The 22,626-nt window shown below is 38.1% G+C and overlaps 1 protein-coding gene and 1 pseudogene across 1 annotated transcript; both read right to left on the bottom strand.

The window, feature by feature from the left end:
- Positions 1-9,624: 9,624 nt before the first annotated feature.
- On the bottom strand, positions 9,625-10,602 carry LOC101390606 (olfactory receptor 56B34-like). The gene has a single exon (XM_004418334.2). The coding sequence runs from the start codon at positions 10,600-10,602 to the stop codon at positions 9,625-9,627; it is 978 nt and encodes a 325-aa protein (XP_004418391.2).
- Positions 10,603-20,731: 10,129 nt separating this feature from the next.
- On the bottom strand, positions 20,732-21,716 carry LOC101390864 (olfactory receptor 56B34-like; annotated as a pseudogene).
- Positions 21,717-22,626: the final 910 nt, after the last annotated feature.

Below are 22,626 nucleotides of genomic sequence, written 5' to 3'. Positions count from 1 at the left end.
CATTTCTAGATTTATAAGAGATTTAACACACAATAGATTTTTTCAAAACTAACGTATAGTGGGCATATAACATTATATTAGTCTCAAGTGTAACAGTAGATCTTTTTTCCACTTAATATTTTACATTTAAAATTTTAAAGCTCTTTTTAATGTCTAGACTGCCAGGAATATTTTAATTTCTTTGGTTTATTCCCAAAATATTTAAATTTAGTGGGGATCATGTGAAATATGAAAATTAATTTGCAAAACTAACATTTTAAAAATATTTTTCCTCTTCGCAATCTGATACATCTCTTCCTTTACTTAAATTTTCTTTTACGTATGTCGCTAAAGGACATTATTTATATTCTCAATATTTCACACTATTTTTTTTCACTATATTTGAAGTTTTTAGAGTGGAATGTTTTTCTAGAGAATATTTTCTAACTAAGTTTTACTAGTACATAGAAAACGTGCAGATTTCTGTTACCTTTCTTTGATTCACTTTACTATTTTATTATCAGTTGAAAAATTTTTTCAGTTCATTTTTCTCTCTGATTTTTCTAGTCAGACCTCATAAATGTTGTAAAAATGACAATTTGAAACTCTCTTTTCCAAATATTATACCTCTTATTTACATTTTTCTGTTATACTTTAATCAGAACAATGTGAAACAATAGTGATAGCAGCAAAACTCATTTTCCCCCTTGACTGATTTAATAAAAGTCTATTAAATTTTTCATTGAGAATGGTGTTGGCTTTTGTGTCTTACAAGTAAAACACATTAACAATGTATTTTATGTACTGTAAAAGTTCCAAATCATGAATGAATTGAGCCTCATGATTCATAAAATCTTCTTATTCTAGGAATCTTTGCCTTATAATTTATTATTCAAGAATTTCTTAGTTGGGTTGTTTACTCACCAGTTTTTTACTGAGAGCCTTCTGTGTGCCTGACACTGTGAGGGTCAAGAGGTTTGCTTTGCATACTCCTCTGGCTGGAGAGCCCCATCTCCTCCAACATGGCCATATCAGAGCTCAGCCTCATCTCTTTGGCCTCATTCCCAGATATAGCTCCTAACCACTGCACAGGTGAAGAGCCTGATGGAGGGTGAAGAAAGGCAAATTGAGAAATCCAAGGATAGTGAGCCAGAATCGTAGACCAGGACAGAATCCTAGGGAGGTAAGTGGTCCGCCTCCATTGATTCTCCTCCCAGAGCCCATGACATTGGCTGGTTTACTTACTACTGAGAGAGGCACCACGAGGATGCCTTTAGGCTGCTGCCTCCTTCTGGGCTGCTTCCCTTCTCCAGGCTGTTGCTGCCTGTGCTTGGCCTTCTGTTGCTCAGAGCAGATCTATTCCTCTTCCCATCACTCCTGGGATTTTGGTCGTAAATCACAGCTGTGAAGTGACCTGGTCTTGGTCTTACTCTCCCTGGGCTCATTCCATGGCAGTCCTCAGTCTCATCCAACTACCTCTGGGGCAGGTTGTTGTCTCACTCCAGCAGGAAGGGTTCCCAGTGACTTTGGAGGCTTGTCTTGATCTCTTCAGGGAAGAGTCCTACTTAAACCTAGTCCCAGGGAGCAGGCCCACCAGATGGATGGCTCTGCCAGCTTGAACTGTTGGAAGAGGTGTGGTATCCCTTCTGTCTAGGCTTGGTTTCCTCCTCACTCACTCTAGCAGGTATAGTCAGTTCTTAAAAATCATTGTGTTATGCAAAATCCCACAAGAAAAACCACAAGATTTATGGAAAAATGGAGTTAGGAGCACAGCACTCAAAAACTTCAGCAGTGACACAAAAAAGAAAACTAATACAGTCACAGAGTCTTACACATGTTAAATGGTTAAGAAAAATACAAATCCTACAATGAATGCAACACTTTTCTATGAAAAAGACATGATAATTGCTTGTGCAAGTGGGTGAAAGTGTTGCAGCTTGTGAGTTACCGTGAAGTGGTAGAAGGAGCTTTATCTGCAATCAGAAGGAAAGTTGTAAATTGAATGAAGGTAGCTGCCAAGTGTTAGAGGTATGTGTGTGTGTGTTTTGTGTATTCTCATGCAGTTTTTCTTCAGTTTGATGCAGTTTTCTGCATTCAACCAGTGTTCGTAGGGGACAAAATTGCACAAAGCCAAATGTCAAATTCAGTTACGCCCAAACTGTTTTGTAATATATCATTGGTGCTGGAACATGTTTGTACGTTCAGACAAGTGACATAGCAGAACTGACTGTGTCTCCTTTTTCATTTGTCAGCAGTCTTCCTCTCTCCTGTATAATGCACGTCAATATAGGAAGATTCCAAGGACTGCCAACTTCAAAAATCTCTTTTCCACATACATCTGCCTAGGTCTTTCCATGGCACTTCCCATCTCACTCCTGTATCTTCAGGGTCTGCCTTTCACTGATCCATCCTCTTGTAAGAGCCGTCTTTGTATACCTTCAACTCCTCACCTTTTTACTCTATGGCCATCTAAAATCTGTCCTATCACGACATTGAAACTGCTTTTGGTAATGACATCTATACCACCTAATTGAATGAGCATTGTAGTAGATGGAATACCAATAGAGAACAGATGGCCCACTCTAATTAGAATAATTTAAAAAATGCTTTTTATTGAGGTATAATTAACACATAACAGTATATTAAGTTCAGGTGTACAACATAATGATTCGACATTTGTATATATTGTAAAATGGTGAGCACAATGAATCTAGTTAACATCTGTCACCACACGTAACTACAAAAAATTTTTTTCCTTGTGATGAGGACTTTTAAGAGTTTCTCTCTTAGCAACTTTCAAATATGGTATAGAGTATTGTTAGCTATAGTCACCATGCTGTATATTACATCCCCATGACTTACTTATTTTGTAAGTATAAGTTTGTACCCCTTGACGCCCTTCACTCATTTCCTACTTGCACACACCCCCTCCCCCACCTCTGACAACCACCCATCTGTTCCCTCTATCTATGAGCTTGTTTTTTTTTTTAATTTCACATATAAGTGAAATCTTATGGTATTTGTCCTTCTCTGTCTGAATTACTTCACTTAGCATAATACCCTCAAGCCCACCCATGTTGTTGCAAATGACAAGATTTCATTTTTTATGGCTGAATAGTATTCCATTACATATACCACATCTTCTTTATCCATTCATCCATTGATAAACACTTAGGTTGTTTCCATATCTTGACTATGGTAAATAATGCTGCAATGAACACAGGAATGCATATATCTTTTCCAATTAGTGTTTTGTTTTCTTCAGATAAATACTCAGAAGTGAAATTCCTGAATCACATGGTAGTTCTATTTTTAAATTTTTGAGGAACCTCCATGCTGTTTCCATAGTGTCTGCACCAATTTACATTCCCATTAACAGTGCACGAGAGTTCCCTTTTCTCCACGTTCCTTGCCAACACTTGTTATTTCTCAAATTAGAACAATTTGAGAAAAGATTAGTTACGAAGGGACTATTGATAAGGGTGTCATCGTAAGAGATCCTAAGTGATAGTGCAGTTACCTAGGGCTAGTAACAGCACTTGTCACCACCACTAGACCTGAAGGGATGAGGGACTGGCATCTTGAAGTAGAGAGTTGACATAGAGAAGGTTACCTTTTGAGGAGCCTTTTTGGTTGATTTTGAGTTTATTCTATCTCTTCAGATGTGAGTAGTGCTTATTAACTTTAATGCCACTCTTTCATGTTGATTTGGCTCAAATAGATGGTTGTATTTGGTGTTAAAGAAAAACTGGACATGATGAGCAAATGAAAGTTGATTTTATTCTGATCCCATTGCCAGCAATGGGGGAGAGAGAACAGACCAAGTGTGCATACCCAGTTCTGCTAAAACAAATGGTGGGTTTGGGTTGGGATAATGTGTCAGGTGGAATGAATTTAAGCCCTGGGGTGAGCTAGCGGAAAAGTACTGGAGGATTTTAGTGGGAGCTTGACCAATAGGATGTGTCAAGCACATTGAATTATTCCTGAGATTGCAATATTTTTGTCTGTGATTAGGACATCGGTGTTTGCTAATTGGCACTCTTAGAAGATAAGCTCTTATTCACCACAGAGACTGGGAGATGGAGTGCTATCTCCTTCAATATTTACATTTCAAGAGATAGTTCCCAGGTCCTTGAGAAAGACATTTCCTAGGTATAAAACTGCCAAGAGGTTAGGAGAATATTTATATATATTGCAAAGGGGCAGAGAAAAAATTTACAACTACAAGTTTTCTCAAGAAAATACCCCAAGAAAAAAGGGAGGCCAGAGGGTTAAAGTCAGGAAGAGACCTGTACAAAGTTTGGACCAAGCCATCTTGATCTCTGGTTGGTTGTTTTTCTTTCTAGTAGGCAATCTCCAAATGCTGCTGTCTTTGTTTGATGCAACCTGTTGTAGTGGAGATGTGGGGTGTGCAAATATATTGATTTATTGTTGAGCTTGTTCCCTATGCTTCACGGGGCATGGCTGTTTATAGTCATGTGAGTCACTGTCTTGTTTTCTAACCCAATCTCCAATATTCTGGGATACCCACTGGTGTTTTTTGACTATCAGCTCACTTCTTGGTCCAAGAGTGTATGTGCAGAAAGATAGAGCTGCCTGTCTACTCCTACTGCACTACCCATTAGTCACCAGGTTGGTTTTCTCATGGCCCTCTGCTTCTGTTAGTATCAGACATTTCTCAGTCTGAATCTACATTAATTTTGTAGTAATCCTTTCCTGTGCATCTTTTGGGCTTCTATTCTTCCCTAATTCCATCACATTTGCCTTTCATCTTTGGAGTTTCCTCATTTTTTCTGTTTCATCAATGGCTCTCCATTTTTTTTGTATCATGTTATAGATTGATTTATTATTGAATATATTGTCCATATTTCTAGGTTTTAGAGTAGGAGAAGAAAGCTGCAATGAGTGCTGCGTTTGTTACATTGATTCAGAGATCTTTGGAACTTATTTACTCTTTGGAATTTTTGAGACTTTCTTCATGGCACAATATTTTATCAATTTCTGAAAATAATGCATTAGAAGAACATGATGTGTACTACTTGTTTTTATTGAGAGTTAGTTCACTCAGCACCCATTCAAAACCACCTTCCCATAACTTTCCACCATTATAAAGACTGGGAAGCTAAAAGTCTTAACTTTTGAATCTTCCTTGCAACTAGAGATGAACCTCAGACTCATTTCTGACCAGTTAGATACGAGCAAAACTCTGTTGAGACTCCCTGTATAAATTTCTTCCTTCTTCTTGTCTGGAACATGGAGTTGAATGTGGAATATGGTAGCCATAGTTTAGAATGACAGAGTAGTAAATTAAAAAAGCCTGGTTCCTTGATGGCTCAATAGAGCTGCCTTAACAACTGAATTGCCTGATATTGTGTGTGTGTGTGTGTGTGTGTGTTGGTGTGTGTGTGTGTGTGTGTGTGTGTGTGTGTGTGTGTGGCATGACATAAACTCCAGTTTGGTTAACTACTATAATCTAAGGTCTTTTATACACAGATAAACACAATCCTAGTTAATGTTTTTTTTACTAATGTTAAGGAAGCATAGTTTTCCCCTTCTTGATGTTTTGTGCCATGTGCTGGCTAGTCCATTGTCATAACACCCCTGGCTTCTGTTCACTCATCACTCACTCTCCAGAGTAGGAGGAGTGTATTAATCTGCATGGTTAATGTGGAAAAATGGCCTAGTAAAGCTCAGTCCCATTCTCTCTTCTAGTCTCTGGAGCACGTGTCTCTATGGCTCTCAACCATGTGGTGACTCCACTTGTAAAGGTCTTATGTCTGCAGGGAAATCTGCAGTTTTGGAGAGTCAGTTTAATTCAAGAATTGTCAACAGTTGGTTAATTGACAAAGCATGTTGAGGAAGATGATATAAAAATCTATAATTTGGGTATTTGAAATATATACATATATATATATGTATTTTTTTTTACCTTCCCACTGAAGCCAAGGAAGTCATTTGGAAAGAAACCACAAGGCACTTAAGAATTATGCCTACGTTTCTTGAGGGTGGTGTCGTCTATATAATTAGTCGGAATTTTTATGCCTGGGAGATTTGTCTATTCTCCTCTGTGTATTTATTTATTGCATCACTTATTTATATCAGAATGGAATCATGGATATTTATCTTGTACTTTAGTTATAATCCAATACTAGAACTTCTGACATGTAAAGAACTTTGAAATGTCAATCCTACCCTTACAACTAAAAAAAGAAGAAAAAAAAATAAAATTCAATGACTTTTCTTGGACCCATCAGAAAATTGACATTGCAGGGCAATTGATACTGCAAAAATCAGAGAGGGTGGTGAATACAGACAATCTGACTAATTGGAGTAGAAGCTACTGGATCCACAAACTGGAAGGAAGACTTCAAAGGTAATTTGGACAAATTGCTGGAGGATGAATGTGGACTATATTGAGAATGAGAAATACTTGGGGGCTGCAGTCTTAGGGAAGCCCCACAGTTTATATCCAGGAACCGCAGCTGATTCTTACAGGAAAGATCCAAGAATGATTCGACGGCTCTGGCAGGAGGAGGGGAAAAGTTAACATTATGAAATAAGCTCAGAGCATTCTCCATAATAGACATCACCTCTCCAGGAAAAAAGATATTATTAGAGCCACATCCCACATAAAGGAAGGTTATTTCTCTGACTCCAGGATGTCAGTTAGTCATGTGACCTCAGTTCACTGACGGGTCCAAGAAACTCGGTTGATTTTTGGTTTGTCCAGCTTTTTCTTGATATAAGGTTGGGAGTGACAACTTCTAAGCTCTCTTTACCTGTTGGAGCTGAAAGGAAGTCTCTGAGTTTTCTTTGACACTCAGAGTTAGCCACATAATTTTTACTAATTTGTTACCTTTCTAATTTCTCTATATCCATTTAAAGATGTTTTGTCCATCATTTCTACTTGTTCTCACTGGAAAGCTTTGTCTAAACTATCCTATCAGTCATTAGTAGAAATGGAAATCCAATCTCTTGGATGGTCAGATTAGAAGAAATTCCAGTATCTTTCTTTTGAGACTTATTTTTTCCCCCTGAAATGTCAGAGGATCTCAGGGACTTAGTCCAAACACCATGTGGAAAGAGAACAGGCAATTTGACCCATCCATTACTGTACTACTGTTTGTCGGCTGTCAATGCTTCTGTTCTTGGTATGTGGGATTACTGTTTAAAACAGTTGAAAGCACAGGTAGAATGGTCCAATTCTGCCTTTTTGATAGATATAATAAAGCCCTTGCTATCTAACTCACTCTCTCAAAGGAAAGATGATTCAATTCCTTGAGTTTTAGTGGCCTACAGTTCTCACACTTTGGCTTCCAAGTTTACTGCCACAAGTTAGTTTTTTCTTCCCCAAGTCTGCCATAAAACCATGGGATTGGTTCAGGAGAGTCTTCCAACCATATTCATGTGTCATCCTGGAGGCAATATTTCACCCTAATCTATACTCTAGTGTTGCAAGGAATTTAAAAATAATGTTTTACCTACTTTCTCTTCTCTCTGTCCTCAAACTTACATCATTTCTCTTATAGGGGGAGTTCCACTTTAGAGAACTTTGGTTTCCTTTATACTGCCAATGAATCCTAGGACCTCAGTGGGATTTCCTTAATTCATTAGAGAAGCTCAGTGTAACACTGAATGTTAAAAAAATATAAAAGTGACTGACCACACATCTATGGACAACTAATCTTTGACAAAGGAGCCAGAACACACATACAGTGGAGAAAGGAAAGTCTCTTCAATAAATGGTGTTAGGAAAACTGGACATCAGTGTGCAAAAGAATTAAAGTAGAATGTTATCTTACACCATACACAAAAATTTAACTCACAATGAATCAAAGACTTGGATATAATATCTGAAACCATAAAATTCCTAGAAGAAAATATAGGCAGTACACCCTTTGACATCGATCTTAGTAGTATATTTTCAAATACCATGTCTACTCAGGCAAGGGAAACAAAATAAAAACAAATGGGACTACATCAGACTGAAATGCTTCTGCAAGGCAAAAGAAATCATGAGCAAAATGAAAAGACAACCCACAAACTCGGAGAAAATATTTGCAAATCATATATCCGACAAGGGGTTAATTTCCATAATATATAAAGAACTCATACAGCTCAACAACCAAAAAACTACAACTCAATCAAAAAATGGGCGGATATGAACAGATATTTTTTCCAAAGAAGATGTACAGATATCCAATAGGCACATGAAAAGATGTTCAACATCACTAATTATAGGGAAATGCAAATCAAAACTACAGTGAGATGTCACCTTATGCCCATCAGAATGGCTATAATTAACCAGACAAGAAATAACAAGTGTTGGAGAGGATGTGGACAAAAGGGAACCCTCATACACTGCTGGTGAGAATGCAAACTGGTGTAGCCACTATGGGAAACAATATGGGGATTTCTCAAAAACTTAAGAATAGGACTACCATATGATCCAGCAATTCCACTGCTGGGTATTTATTCAAAGAACATGAAATCAACAATTCAAAGAGGTTTATGCTATTTTCCTCGCAGCATTATTCACTATAGCCAAGATGTGGAAGCAACTCAAGTGCCCTTCTATGGATGAATGGATAAAGGAGATGTGGTAGATATATTCAATGGAATACTACTCAGCAAGACAAAATCGAGCCATTTGCAACAACATGGATGGACTTTCAGGGTATTATCCTAAGCGAAATAGTCCAGACAGGAAACTACAAACACTATGTGATTTCACTCGTATGTGGAAGATAAACAAACATGTGGATACGGAGAACAGATTAGTGGTTACCAGATGGGAAGGAGGTGGGGGAGTTGGCGAAATGGGTAAAAGGGCACATAATGTATGGTGTTGGATAAAAACTAGACTATTGGTGGTGAACATGATACAATCTATACAGAAACTGATAAATAACAATGTGCACCTGAAATTACACAATGTTATAAACCATTATGACCTCAGTAAGATAATTTTTCAAAAAGTGATTGAAATATTCCTCTTAGTGTTTAATGCAGATTAACTCAAAAGTTGGCAAAGAGTTTGTAACGTGACAAAATATCCTGTCAAATTCTTGATTTATATCAATAAGAGAGGTCTCCACAGTGAGTCTTTCTAGAGGATTTAAAATCTGCTATATTTGCTATTAGAAAGAAAAATTGCTGCCAATTTTTGAATGGAATTTTCTTCTATTAATAGAGAAGTGATATATAATTTCACTTAATTTAATATCATTCTTTTTAATGTCATCTTAATTTATACTTTTAAAAATTAGTACTGAGGTTGAAAAGAGAGAAAGGGGTCAGAGTGGGAACTCTGGAGCCTGACTGCTTGGGTTCTAATTTCACTCTGCAACTTCCTTCCTTTTTGATCTTGGGCAAGTTTCCCAACTTCTTGCCTCATCTGCAAAATGTATAAATAACTATTGTACTTGCTTAATAAGGTTGTTATAACAACTAAGTGACTTAATATTTGTGAAATGTTTAGAACAGTGCCTTGCACATAGTATGTGATATATAAACAGGTGAATTAATTTGAATTGATGTTCTTAGCAATGGCGATATGTGGAATTTTAACTCAAGACTGTTGTACTCCAAAGCCTGAGCTCTTTATTTAATACCAATTATAAAATTCTATCATTTAAAGTTGGCTCACTTCCTGACCACATTATCACCCAAACCAAGCACCCTCCTGAAGCCCACTCTCAGCTCCTGGGTCCTAAGGGCATACACCATGGGGTTAAGGGCTGGGGGAATGACACTATGCAGCACATTGAGGACAACAGGGATGAAGGGAAACTTTCTTCCTGCCAGATGGGTGACAGATACTACAATAATGGCTGTGTAGAAAAAGAGAATGAGAATGAGATGGGAGCTGCAGGTATTCAGGGCCTTAGATGTTGCTTCAGCAGAGTTTAGCCTCAGAACTGAGCGAATGATCAAACTGTAGGTAGTAAAGACCAGACCCATGTCACTCCCAACCATAACCCAGGCCAAGGCCAAGTGGTAAAACCTATTAATAGAGATGTCATCACAAGCCAGACTAGTGACCCCCAAGTTAGAGCACAGGCAGTGGTCAATCTCATTCTTGGAGCAGTAATGTCTCTGGGCAGCCAGTACAGGCAATGGCATGGTCAACAGGCAATTCCTGAGTACCATGGACAGTGTGACTTTGCTCACAAAAGCTTCATTGACTGTGGAGGAGTACTGAAGGGGATAGCAAATGGCTATGTATCTATCCACAGCCATGCAGAGGAAAATGCCTGACTCCATGGCCATAAAAGAGTTGATGGCATAGATCTGAGCAAAACACTCAGGGAGGCTGATGGCTTTGGCATCAAACCAGGAAATAGCCAGGATCTTGGGCATGATGGTAGTAGCCAAGCCAATGTCCACTACAGCCAGGATACTAAGGAACTGATACATTGGCTGGTGCAGGTTAAGCTCATGGTGAATGGTGATCACGATGAGGAGATTGGCACCAAGAGCTAAGAGGTAGATCAGAGCCAGGGGCAAGGAGAGCCAGTGTTGCCACTCATGAATGCCTGGGAAACCCATCAGAATGAACTCAGACACTTGAAGTCTTGAGCTATTGGTTATACTCTGGGAGATATCCATATCTTGAGACATCTTAATCCTTAGTGTCTGTCTGTAGATAAAAGGAAACAAGAAGGAAGCTTGGTTAAGTATTCAGCTGAGATTCAGATTTAATTTAAAGATATGATTCACTCATAGTCCCTTTGATCATGATATTCTCCCATATTTTTTTGTCTCCGGAAAATGTTCTTACAGAGCAACTGAGATGTCCAAAATAGGCCCTATAAGGAAGATTGCAGCAGAAACAAAGAGAGTCAGAGGGGAATCAGTTACTGGCTCCATGTCACTCAATGGTGTTTTTTTACATAGAGCGAGGACGTGCACAAAAAGCAGGAGACACAGTCATTATGAACAATATGATTTCTCAGGAGGCAAACACTAAGAACAGAAAAGATACATCCCTTCTTGGACATTTTCTAGGAAAGAACAAGAAATCAGAAAAGAATTATCATAACGGTTTTGTTTTGTATAGGGTTTAGATGTCCTCACAAAAACAGCTTTGACAGGCCATTTACAAATTTGAGGAAATTGAGGTTCATAGAAATTAAATGTTTTATCTGTTTAGAATTTTAAATGATGAATGACCTGGGACTAAAATCTTGGGTATTCTGTCTTTAGTTGTTATGCACTTTCCATTAAACTATTGCTGACAGCTTGATACAAATGGTTCTTTAAAGGTATAACCTCTTCTCCCCTTCTGATCAAAAAAGTTAAATTAAAAACATATAAAAACCCATATTTTTCAGTTTACCGATTTTTTAAAATACTGAAATATGTAAGAAGACTAAATTAGTAATAACTTTCTTACCACTTCTAAATTTGAGTGGGATTTTCCCAAGGGCATTATTTTAAAAATATGTAATACCATTTTTTTCTTAAAGGAATTTTAACATGTGCTAAATTTAATTACCATAATTACCATAGATATTTTTATATTTAAATATTTACATATTTATACTTAAATGAAATCAATGTTCACTATATATCTTTTCATAACAGTACCTCCCCATTTGTGAGATCTTTATCTTGATTCAAATCTTACATGGCTGTAGAACATTTTAAAGTGATTTTATCAGAAAGGGAAAAAGGGCAATAGACCTTGAATGGATTAGAAAATCATCTTCAACTTAGAATTTTGATTACTATTGATTTCTCATTATTTTTTTTTCTGTTTTTAGTGGTTCATTACAAAAAATGTGTAGATTTTGGTCTACAGTGGAAAGAATATATTTCTGTTGTTTACCTCAATGTAAAACAATAGCCTTAGTTTCTTTGCCCATTGACTATTGATGCCTCATTTTGTATACAGTAAGTTCCTATATGCACTGGGTCTAATTTATTCTGCTCCATTTTTCTATCTGTGCATTGTGATGAGAGTGCTATAGTGAGTAATACATTTCTAGATTTAGAAGCTATTTAACACAAAACAGATATTTTTTAAGTAAGGTATAGTGGACATACAATATTATATCAGTTTCAAGTGTAACAGTAGATCTTTTTTCCACTTAATATTTTACATTTTAAATTTTGAAGCTCTTTTTAATGTCTAGACTGTCAGGAATATTTTAAATTCTTTAGTTGATTTCCAAAATATTTAAATTAATTGGGATCCTATGAAATATGAAACTTAATTTGTAAAAATTAACATCTTAAAAATATTGTTTCTTCCTATTCAGCAATTTGATGCATCTCTTCCTTTACTTAAATTTTCTTTTAGATCTGTCACTAAAGGGCATTATTCATATGTCTTGACATTTCACACTATTTTTTTTTACTATATTTGAAGTTTTTTGAGTGGAATTTTTTCTAGAGAATATTTTCTGATTAATGTTTCTAGTACATGGGAAACCTGATGATTTCTGTTATTTTGCCTGGATTCACTTTACTATTTTATTATTAGTTGAAAAATTTTTTCTCACTAGTAAGACCTCATAAATGTTATAAAAATGACAATTTGGAGCTCTCTTTTCCAAATATTATACCTCTTATTTACCATTTCCTGTTTTATTTTAATCAGAACAATGTGAAACAATAGTGATAGCAGTACATCTTATTTTCCCCCGTTGATTGATTTAATAAAAGTCTATTAAATTTTTCATTGAGAATGGTGTTGGCTTTTGTGTTTTACAAATAAAAAAATTAACAATGTATTTTATATACTGTAAAATTTCCAAATCATGAAAGAATTGAGCCTCATTATTCATAAAATCCTATTTGGGGAGTCTTTGCTTTATAATTTTTTTATAATTTATCATTCAAGAATCATTTACTTTGGTTGTCACCAGTTGTTACTGAGAGCCTTCTGTGTGCCTGACACTGTGAGGTTCAAGAGGTTTTCTTTGCATACTCCTCTGGCTGGAGAGCACAATCACCTCCAACATGGCCATATCAGAGCTCAGCCTCATGTCTTTGGCCTCTTTCCCAGATGTGGCTACTAACCCCTGCACAGGTGACCAGCCTGATGGAAAGTAAAGAAAGGCAAATTGAGAAATCCAAGGATAGTGAGCCAGAATCGTAGACCAGGACAAAATCCTAGGGAGGTAAGTGGTCCGCCTCATTGATTCTCCTCCCAGAGCCCATGACATTAGCTGGTTTACTTACTACTGAGAGAGGGACCATGAGGATGCCTTTAGGCTGCTGCCTCCTTCTGGGCTGCTTCCCTTCTCCAGGCTGTTGCTGCCTGTGCTTGGCCTTTTGTTGCTCAGAGCAGATCTATTCCTCTTCCCATCACTCCTGGGATTTTGGTCGTAAATCACAGCTGTGAAATGACCTGGTCTTGGTCTTACTCTCCCTGGGCTCATTACATAGCACTCTTCAGTCTCATCCAACTACCCCCAGGGCAGGTTGTTGTCTCACTCCAGCAGGAAGGGTTCCCAGTGACTTTGGAGGCTTGTCTTTGTCACTTCAGGGAAGAGTCCTACTCAAACCCAGTCCCAGGGGGCAGGCCCACCAGATGGATGGCTCTGCCAGCTTGAATTGTTGGAAGAGGTGTGATCTCCTTTCTCTCTAGGCTTGGTTTCCTCCTCACTCACTCTAGCAGGTATAGTCAGTTCTTAAAAATCACCGTGCTATGCAAAATCCCACAAGAAAACCATAAGATTTATGGAAAAATGGAGTTAGGAGCACGGCACTCAAAAACTACAGCAGTGACACAAAAAAGAAAACTAATACAGTCACAGAGTCTTACACATGTTAAATGGTTAAGAAAAATACAAATCCTACAATAAATGTAGACTTTTTTAAAAAGACATGAAATTTGCTTTTGGAAGTGGGCAGAAGAGTCGCAGCTTGTGAGTTGCTTTGAAGTGGTAGAAGGAGCTTTACCTGAAATCAGATGGAAGGTCGTGAAGTGAACGAAGACAGCTACCAAATGTTTGGGGGGGGGGGTGTTGTGTATCGCCATGCAGTTTGTCTTCATCTTGATGCAGTTTTTTTGCATTGAACCAGTGTTTTTAGGGACAAAATTGCACAAAGGCAAATGTGAAATTCAGTTATGCCCAAATTGTTTTGTAACATATCATTGGTGCTGGAACGTGTTTGTATGTTCAGACCAAGTGACATAGCAGAACTGACTGTATTTCCTTTTTTCTTTCTCACTAGTCTTCCTCTCTTCTGTATCATACACTTCAATATGCTAAGATTCCAAAGACTGCCAACTTCAAAAAATCTGTATTCCTCATATGTCTGCCTAGATCTTTCCATGGCACTTCCCATATCACTCCTGTACCCTCAGGGTCTGCCTTTCACTAATCCATCCTCTCGTGAGAGCCATCTTTGTATATTGCCTTCAACTCCTCACCTTTTTAATCTATGGCCATCTAAAGTCTGTCCTATCATGACACTGAACCGCTCTTGGAAGTGACTTCCATACTGCCTAACTGAATGAGCATTGTAGTAGATGGAATCCCAGTAGGGAACAGATGGCCCACTCAAATTAGAATAATTTTAAAAACGTTTTTTATTGAGGTGTAATTGACATATACCATTATATTAGTTTCAGGTGTACAACATAATGATTCGACATTTGTATATATTGTGAAATGGTCAGCACAATTAGTCTAGTTAACACCCGTCACCATACATAATTACAAATTATTTTTCTCTTGTGATGTGGACTTTTAAGAGTTACTCTCTCTTAGCAACTTTCAAATATGGAATAGAATATTATTAACTATAATCATCCTGCTGTATACTATATCCCTGTGACTAATTTATTTTGTAAGAGGAAGTTTGTATCATTTGACCCCCTTCACACATTTCACAACTCCCCCAACTCTGACAACCACCAATCTGTTCTCTGTATCTTGAGCTTGTTTTATTTTTTTTGTATTCTACATATAAGTGAGATCATACAATATTTATCTTCTGTCTGACATATTTCACTTAGCATAATACCCTGAAGGCCATCCATGTTGTTGCAAATGACAAGATTTCATTCTTTTTTATGACTGAATAGAATTCCATTGTATATACCACATCTTCTTTACCATTCATTCATTGATTAAATGTTTAGGTTGTTTCCATATTTGGCTATTGTAAATAATGCTGCAATGAACACAGGGGTGCATATGTCCTTTCGAATTAGTGTTATTGTTTTCTTCAGATAAATACTCCAAAGAGGAATTGCTGGATCATACAGTAATTCTATTTTTAATTTTTTGAGGAACCTCCATACTGTTTCCATTTTACTCCATACTGCACCAATTTACAATCCCATTAACAGTGCGCAAGAGTTTCCTTTTTTCCACATCCTTGCCAACACTAGTTATTTCTCAAATTATTCTAATTTGATAAGAGATTACTTACAAAGAGACTATTGATAAGGGTGTCATCAGTAAGAGATTCTAAATGATAGTGCAGTTACGTAGGGCTAGTAACAGCACTTGTCACCACCTCTAGACCTGAAGGGATGAGGGACCGGCATCCTGAAGTAGAGAGTTGGCATAGAGAAGGTTACCTTGTGAGGAGCCTTTTTGGTTGATTTTGAATTTATTCTATCTCTTCAGAGGCGAGTAGTGCTTATTAACTTTAGTTACACTCTTTCATGTTGACTTTTCTCAGAAAGATGGTTGTAATTGGTGATAAAGAAAAACCTCACATGATGAGCAACTGCAAGTTGATTTTATTCTGATCCCATTGCCAACAATGGGGAAGAGAGAATAGACCAAGTCTAGATACCCAGTTCTGCTAAAACAAAAGTCAGGTTTGGGCTGGGGTAAATTGTTAGGTGGAATGGGTTTAAGCCCTGGAGTGAGCTAGTGGAAAACTATTGGAGGATTTTAGTAGGAGGTTGATCAATAGGATGTGTCAAGCACATTGAATTATTCCTGAGATTGCAAATGTTTTTGTCTGTTATTAGGACACATATGTTTGCTAATTGGCCCTCCTAGAAGTTAGGCTTCTACTCATCACAGAGACTGGGAAATGGAGTGCTATCTCTTTCAATATTTACATTTCAAGAGATGGTTCCCAGGTCCTTGAGAAAGACATTTCCTAGGTTGAAACTAGCAAGAGGTTAGGAGAAGGTTTATATATATTGCAAAAGGGCAGAGAAAAAGTTACAATTACAAGTTTTCTCAAGCAAATACCCCAAGAAAAGGGAGTTCAGAGGCTTAGAGTGAGGAAGAAAACTGTCCAAGAAGGCTTGGACCAAGCCTTCTTGGTCTCTGGTTAGTTGTTTTTCTTTCTAATGGACAATCTTGGAATGCTGCTGTAAAATTGCTGTATTGTTTGACGCACTCCTGTTGTAGGGAAGATGTGGGGTGTGCTAATAGATAGACTTATGATTGAACTTGTTCCCCATGCCTCATGAGGCATGGCTGTTTATAGTCATGCGAGTCACTATCTTGTTTTCTGACCCAATCTCCGATACTTTGGAACACTCACTGCTGTTGCTTAACTTTTAGTCCACTTCTTGGTCCAAGAGTGTATGTGCAGAAAGATAGACCTGCCTGGCTACTCCTACTGCACTACCCATTAGTCACAAGTTTGGTGTTCCCATGGCTCTCTGTTTCTGTTAGTATCAGACTTTTCTGAGTCTGGATCTATATAGTTTTTTTGTGTGTGTAAGGAAGATTAGCCCTGAGCTAACATCAGAAGCCAATCCTCCTCTTTTTGCTGAGGAATATTGACCCTGGGCTAACATCCACTCCCATCCTCCTCTACTTCATATGGGACACTGCCACAGCATAGCTTGACAAGCGGTGCATCAGTGCGCCCCCAGGATCCAAACCTGTGTACCCGGGGCCACCCAAGTGGACCGCAGGCACTTAACTTCTACGAAACTGGGCGGGTCCCTGGAACTACATTATTTTTGTGGCAATCTTTTCCTGTGCACCTTTGGTCTTCTATTCTTCCATAATTCCATCACTGTTGCCTTTCATCTTTGCAGTTTCCTCATTTTTTTCGGTTTCATCAATGGCTCAGAATCTGTTTTTGTATCATGTTATTGATTGATTTATTATTGAATTTCTTGTCTGTATTGCTAGGTTTTGGAATGGGAGGAGAAAGTTGCAATGAGGGCTGAGTTTGTTATGTTGACTCAGAGGTCTTTGGAACTTATTTACTCTTTGGAATTATTGACACTTTTTTCATGACCCAATACTTTATCAGTTTCTGATAAAGTGAAGATGACGTATATTTTCTGTTTTTACGGGGAGTTAGTTCATTCAGCACCCATTCAAACCCACCTTTCCATAACTTTCCACCATCATAGAGACTGGGAAGCAAAAAGTCAACACGAATCTTCTTGCAACTAGAGATGAACCTCAGACTCATTTCTGATCAATAAGATACAAGCAAAAGTCTGTTGAGACTCCCTTTTAAAGTTCTTCCTTCTCCTTATCTGGAATATGGAGTTGAATGTGGAATATGGTAGCCATAGTTTAAAATGACAGAGTAGTAAACAAAAAGAACCTGGGGCCTTGATGGCACAATAGAACTACCTTAACAGTTGAACTGCCTGATTTTGTGTGTGTGTGTGTGTGTGTGTGTGTGTGTGCGCGGCATGAGAAAAGTAAACTCTGATTTGGTTAACTACTATAATCTAAGGTCTCTTATACACAGCTAAACACAATCCTAATTAACAGTTTGTTTGCTTGATGTTTCTTGATGTTTTGTGCCGTGTGCTAGCTAGTCCATTGTCATAACACTCCTGGCTTCTGTTCACTCTTCACTCACTCTCCAGAGTAGGAAGAGTGTCTTAATCTGCATGGTTAATGTGGGAAAATGGTCTAGTAGATCTCGGTCCCTTTCTCTCTTCTGGTCTCTGGAGCATGTGTCTCTATGGCTCTCAGCCATGTGGTAACTCCAGCTGTAAAGGTCCTATGTCTGCAGGGAAATCTGCAGTTTTGGAGAGCCATTTTGATTCAAGAAATTGTTAACAATTGGTTAATTGACAGAGCATACATAGGAAGAGGATATAAAAATCTATAATTTGGGTATTCGAAATACATGTATATAAATATATATATATATATATATAATCTTTGCTACTTGCAGCCAAAGAAGGCATTTGGAAAGAAGTCACTATACACTTAAGAAGTTAGGAATTATGCCTTACCTACTTGGAATTGGTAAATCTATATAAATTATTCGGAATTTTTCTGCATGGGAGGTTTGTCTATTCTCCCTATATGTTTATTTTTTACATCATTTATGTATATCTGTACGGACACATGGATATTTATTTTGTACATTAGTTATAATCCAATAGTAGAACTTCTGACATATAAAGAACTTTGAAATGTCCCCTCTATCCTTACAACAAAAAAACTGAAAAAAAATAAAATTCAATGACTTTTCTTGGACCCATCAGAGAATTGACATTGCAGGGCAATTGATACTGCAAAATTCGGAGAGGCAGGTGAATACAGACAATCTGGCTAATTGGAGTAGAAGCTACTGGAGCCACAAACTTGTAGGAAGACATCAAAGGTAATTTGGACAAATTGCTGGGGGATTAGTGTGGTCTAGATTGAGAATGAGAACTACTTGGTGGCTGCAGTCTTAGGGAGGCCCCACGGTTTATACCCAGGAACCCCAGCAGATTCTCATGATAAAGATCCAAGAATGATCTGATGGTTCTGGAAGGCGAAGGTGAAAAGTTGACATTATGAAATAAGCTCAGAGCATTCTCCATAAGAGGTCCCCTCTCCAGGAAGAAAAGACATTATTAGAGCCATCTCCCACCTAAAGGAAGATTATTTCTCTGACTCCAGGATGTCAGTTGGCCCTGTGACCTCAGTTCTCTGAGGTCCGAGAAAAGTGGTTGGTTTGCAGTTTGTCCAAGTTTTTCTTGATATAAGGATGGGAGTGACAACTTCTAAGCTCTCTTTACATGTTGGAGCTGAAAGGAAGTCTCTGAGTTTTCTTTGACACTCAGGTCTTAGCCACATATTTTTTACTATTTTGTTACTTTTCCAATCTCTCTATACTCATTTAAAAATGTTTTGTCCATCGTTTCTACTTATTCTCACTGGGAGGCTTTGTCTGAATTATCCTATCAGCAATTAGTAAAGATGGGAATCCAATTTTGTGGGTGGTCAGATTATAAGAAATTCCAGTATCTCTCTTTTGAGACTTATTTTTTCTCCCTGAAACATCAAAGGATCTCAGGGACTTAGTCCGAACACCGTGTGGAAAGATAAAGAGGCAATTTGACTCATCTGTTTGTCAGCTATTGATACTTCTGTTCCTGGTATGTAGGATCCCTGTTTAAAACAGGTGAATTAGACCATTAGAATGGTCTAATTTTGCCTGGTCAATGGATGTAATAAAGCCCTTACTATCTAACTCACTCTGTCAAAGAAATAATGATTCAAGTCCTTGAGCTTTAATGGCCTACAGTTCTCACACTTTGGCTTCCAAGTTTACTGGCACAAGTTAGTCTTTTCTTCCCAAAGTCAGCCATAACGCAAGTGAAAGTCTTCCAACCATATTCACATGTCATTCTGGGGCTAACATTTCACACTTGCTGATCTACACACTGGTGTTGAAATAGCACTTTACTCAGCTTTTCCTTCTCCTTGTCCCCAAACATATATCGTTTCTCTTATCAGCAAACTTCCATTTCAGATACTTTTGCTCTTTTATAGTTTCAATGAACCGTTGGATCTCACTGGGATTTTCTTAATTCATTAGAGAAGTTCAAGTAATTTTGAATGTAAAAAAAAAGCGGTGGGGAAATTCCTTTTTGGGGTCTAATGCAAATGAACTCAAGAGGTGGTAAAGAGTTTATAAAGTAATAAAATAATTCCTGTCAAATTTTTGTGTGTGTATGTGAGGAAGATCAGCCCTGAGCTAAGATCCATGCCAATCCCCGTCTTTTTTGCTGAGGAAAACTGGCCCTTAGCTAACATCTATTGCCAATCCTCCTCCTTTTTTTTTCCCTTTTTCTCCCCAAAGCCCCAGTACATAGTTGTATGTCATAGTTGCACATCCTTCTGGTTGCTGTGTGTGGGACGCCGCCTCAGCATGGCTGGACAAGCTGTGCGACGCTGTGCGCCCAGGATCTGAACCCAGGCCGCCAGTAGTGGAGCGTGCCCGCTTAACCGCTAAGCCACAGGGCTGGCCCCAATGTCAAATTTTTGATTTACATTTTTATATGTAAGAGGGTCTTCCAGAGTGACTGTAGAGGATTTAAAATCTGCTGTATTTACCATTGGACAGGAAAATTGCTGCTAACTTTTAAATGGACTTATCTTTAAATTAAAAGACAAGTTATTTATAATTTCACTTAGTTACACATTCCTTTTTCTTGTCATATAATTTACACTTTTAAAAATTAGTAGCAAGGTTGAATAGAGAGAAAGGGTTAAGAGCAGGGACTCAGGAGCCTGGTTGCTTAGTTTCTAATTTTGCTCTGCACTCCCTTTCATTTTCACCTTGGGCAGCTTTTTCAACTTTCTTGTCTCATCTGTAAAGTGTGTAAATAATAATTGTACTTGCCTCATAGGGCTGTTATGGTAATTAAATGAGATAATACTTGTAAAATGTTTAGAACAGTGCCTTGCACATAGTATTATATATAAAACTGGCTAATTAATTTGAATCGATGTTTTTGGCAATTGGGATATGTGGACTTTCAACCCTGGACTGTTGGGACACGAAGCCTGTTCTCTTTCTACAATATCACTTATATAATCTGTCATTTAAAGTTGGCTCACTTCCTGGCCACTTTCTCACCCAAACCAAGCACACTCCTGAAGCCCACTCTCAGCTCCTGGGTCCTAAGGGCATACACCATGGGGTTAAGGGCTGAGAAGATGACGCTATGCAGCACATTGAGGAGAACAGTGATGAAGAGAACCAGATGGAACCAGAACCAGAACCATTTCTGCCAGATGGGTGACAGATACTACTATAATGGCTGTGTAGTAAAAGAGAATGAGAATGACATGGGAGCTTCAGGTATTCAGGGCCTTACATGTTGCTTCAGCAGAGTTCAGCTTCATCACTGAGTGAATGATCAAAGCATAGGAAGCAAAGACCAAACCCATGTCACTCTCAAGTACAACTCAGGCCACGGGCAACTGGTAAAATCTGTTAATGATGATTTTATCGCAGGCCAGACTAGTAACCCTAAAGCTGGAGCCTAGGCAGTGGTTAGTCTTGTTCCTGGGGCAGTAATGCATCTGGCCAGCCAGTATAGGAATTGACATACTCAAAAGGCCATTCCTGAGTATGACACACATTGTGACTTTGATCACAAAATCCTCATTGACTATGGAGGGGTACTGAAGGGGATAGCATATGGCTGCATATCTATCCACAGCCATGCAGAGGAAAATGCCTGACTCCATAGCCATAAAAGAGCTGACTGCATAGATCTGAGCAAAACACTCAGGGAGGCTGATAACCTTGGCTTTAAACCAGAGGATGTCCAGGATCTTGGTCACGATGGTAGTAGCCAGGCCAATGTCCGCTATAGCCAAGATACCAAGGAAATGATACATGGGCTGGTGCAGGGTAGGCTCATGTTGAATGGTGATCAAGATGAGGAGATTGGCACCAAGAGTTAAGAGGTAGAGCAGAGCCAGGGGCAAGGAGAGCCAGTGTTGCCACTAATGAATGCCTGGGAAACCCATCAGGTTGAACTCAGACACTTGAAACCTTGTGTTATTGGTTATATTCAGGGTGGTATCCATATAACATGATGTCTTCTTCTCAGCATCTACCTGTGAATTAAGAGGAAACTGTGGTTAGCTGAGGGTCAAAATTTGTGTAAAGGTGCAAGATTCATGGGCAATAACTCAGTCTTTATTAACATAATGCATCCTCTATTCTCTAGAGACTCTGGGAAAAAGTGTACTTAAGAATAAAGGAAGGTTCAAGATAGATCTTAAGAAAAAATTTTAATATAATAAAAGTGAAGTTTTAATGACACATGTGCCTGAAATCTTGGGACATGGACATAAACAAGAGACACATATATTATGAAGAAACAGACATTTCAGAAGTGTACTGGTTTTCAAGGGCTGCAAAACATAATAGTACAGACTAGATGACTTAACCAACAGAAATTTATTTTCTTGCAGCTTTGTAGGTTATAAGTCCAAAACAGAGGTGTCAGCAAGGTTGGTTTCTTCTAAGGCCTCTCTTTTTGGCTTGTAGATGGCTCTCTTCTTCTGATGCTTTCACAAGGTCTTCTCTCTGTGTATGCACATGTCTGCTTCCAAATTTCCTTTGCTTAGGGACACTAGTCATATCTGATTAAGGCCCACTCTAATGAACTCATTTTAACTTAATTATCTCTTTCAAGTACTTATCTGCAAAGATGGTTAATTCTGAGGTACTAAAGGTTAGGATTTCAGTATGAATTTTGAAAGATACAACTGAGCCATAATAAGGAAGTACAATTAGAGGGTAGAGGTGTTGTCTCCATTCTTGGGGATCTTCAGGAAGAGGATAAGCAGCCACAATGAGAACCCCAACTAGTTTTTGATTTTGAGTGCCTTATTGTTGAAAAATATTTTCTAACATAAACTGTTTCATTTAATCTTCACTATTCACATGTTGTTATTCATAAGAGGAAACAGAGGTTTAATGATTTGTCTA

This window comes from Ceratotherium simum, chromosome 7 (genome assembly GCF_057802395.1).
Source record: "Ceratotherium simum simum isolate JZ-2026a chromosome 7, ASM5780239v1, whole genome shotgun sequence".
Taxonomy (NCBI): Eukaryota; Metazoa; Chordata; class Mammalia; order Perissodactyla; family Rhinocerotidae; genus Ceratotherium; species Ceratotherium simum.
Note: the sequence above shows the minus strand (reverse complement) of the source record. Positions and strands in the feature narration are given on the sequence as shown.